Here is a 1893-nt window from a genome sequence, read left to right on the forward strand (position 1 = left end):
CTCTCTCTCTCTCTCTCTCTCTCTCTCTCTCTGTCTCTCTCTCCCTCCGTCTCCCCTGGCGCAAGTGCGGACACAGATGTGCGCCTGGGCCCATGCCGCAGCCGACTCAGCCACAGCCAAGTAACCAGCCGCACGCGCGGGGCACGTACTGTAGCAGCTCCGCCAGGTAGTGCGACAGTTCCTCGTACGCCTCGCGTGGCATGTCCGTCTGGGAGATGAGCTGCGGAAGCTTGACTGTGTGTGTGTGTGGGGGGGGGGTCAGTAAACAGGACGAGGAGCAAGCACTTCCTGGCTACAGGGACACGGGCAAAAATGCATGTGCCCGTGTGCGCGCGTGCGCGCACCCTCAAAAGGGGCACTCGGAGAGAGGAGGCAAATGGACGCACCAAACAGCCGCAGAAGATGCTCAAAGCCGTAGATCTCGCACAGGCGCCGTCCAGTGGCCGGGGCCGGGTCGACCACCGGGCCGGGGGCCAGGTTGGAGGGCGTCAGTCCGCGGCCCTCCAAACCAATGGGGCCCGCCGGCTCCGACAGCACGCCCATCATGCCGGATGGCGCGGCAGCCAGGTGCTCCAGCACGGCGCGGGCCTGGTCCGCGTCCTCGGCCCCCGCCGCGGGGGCGCCCTCATCGGCCCCATCACCCAGGCCGCCAGATGCCCCGGCGTCCGTGCCCCCGGGCGTGAAGGCCCGCATCGCCGCCCGGAGCTGGGCCCGCTCAAAGCGATAGAGCAGCATCTTCCCCAGCGCCGCGTCGAAGTACAGCCGAATCCCATCGAGGATCTCGCCCAGGGCGTCCTCGCTGGCGGCCAGCGCCTCGGCCGAGGTCATCGGCATCGGGGGGGCCCCGGCCGAGGGCCCGGAGCCGGTGACCGGGCCGGCCGCCGCACCGGGCTCCGCCGCTTCTGGCCCGCTGCCGGTGGCAGCTGCCCCGGGGCCCGGGTCTGGCCCGCCACCGGCGGCCACCCCCGACGACTCCACCTTCGGCGAGTACATGGCCATCGAGGGGGAAACCACACGGCCCGGCGCCGCCTGAGCAAACTCCTCCAGGATTTGCGACACCGATGGATGCCGGGGCAGGGGAACCAGCTGGGTGCAAACCGCGCGGCGCCCGCACAAACCCGGCCGACATGGAGCGCGCAAAGCATGAGTACATCCCCGACAAGCAGGGCAGGGGAGGGGGGAAAAAAAAAAAAGAAACAACAAGACGGAACAAAGGACAAGCGCCCCCCGGGCGCCTCCCGGGAAAGGGCCTCGGCGCACCCTCTGCAGCCGCGTGATGTTCTCCCAGTCGTCATTCAGATAGCGAACGAAGGACTCCGGCAATTGGAGCACGGCGTCCAGCCGGACGCCCCCCCCGGAGCCGGGGTGATGGCTGCCACCGGGGAAAAGCCCGACCCCGGCCCCATGGCCAGCGCCTTCGGCCGTGCCGCCGCCGCCGCCGCCGCCGCCGCCGCCGCCGCCGCCGCCGGATGCCCCCGGCGGGATGTGCAAGTCGCCCAGACCCCCGGACCCGGCATTCAGGAACGGCCCGCCCGGGAGAAGGGCCCGTGCACGCTTGGCGCTCGGGGCCGGGGAGCTTCCCCGGCTGCTGGAGGGCGAGGACTCGCGGCTATCATCCTCGGCATAGGAGGCGGGCGCGCCGCCGCGCGAGGAGGACCGCGCGGCGCGGCCGCGTGACGCCGAGCGTGTTGCACTGCCCGGGGCCGTGGGGTCCGGGGCCGGCGATGTCCCGCGCATGGGGGATGACCCCCGGCGCCGGATGATGTTGTTGGCCTTGGCAGCGACTGCGCGTGCATGTGAGGCCACGGCCACAGATCGTCAGCCATGCCCGCGGGCAAAGAGAGGGGCACACCACCGGGGGGGGGGGGGGGGGGAGAGAGCAGAAAATGTCGG

The 1893-nt window shown here is 71.2% G+C and overlaps 1 protein-coding gene across 1 annotated transcript in view; it reads right to left on the reverse strand.

The window, feature by feature from the left end:
- Positions 1-1893, reverse strand: part of H696_01910 (hypothetical protein) — a 4757-nt gene that overhangs the window by 938 nt on the left and 1926 nt on the right. The window contains exons 3-5 of the mRNA XM_009495811.1: positions 1261-1784; positions 387-1086; positions 150-234 (exon numbers count right to left, since the gene is read on the reverse strand). Coding sequence (XP_009494086.1) covers positions 150-234; positions 387-1086; positions 1261-1784 — 1309 coding nt within the window. The remainder of the gene's footprint in view (positions 1-149; positions 235-386; positions 1087-1260; positions 1785-1893) is intronic.

Source organism: Fonticula alba (genome assembly GCF_000388065.1).
Source record: "Fonticula alba strain ATCC 38817 unplaced genomic scaffold supercont2.3, whole genome shotgun sequence".
NCBI classification, from domain to species: Eukaryota; order Rotosphaerida; family Fonticulaceae; genus Fonticula; species Fonticula alba.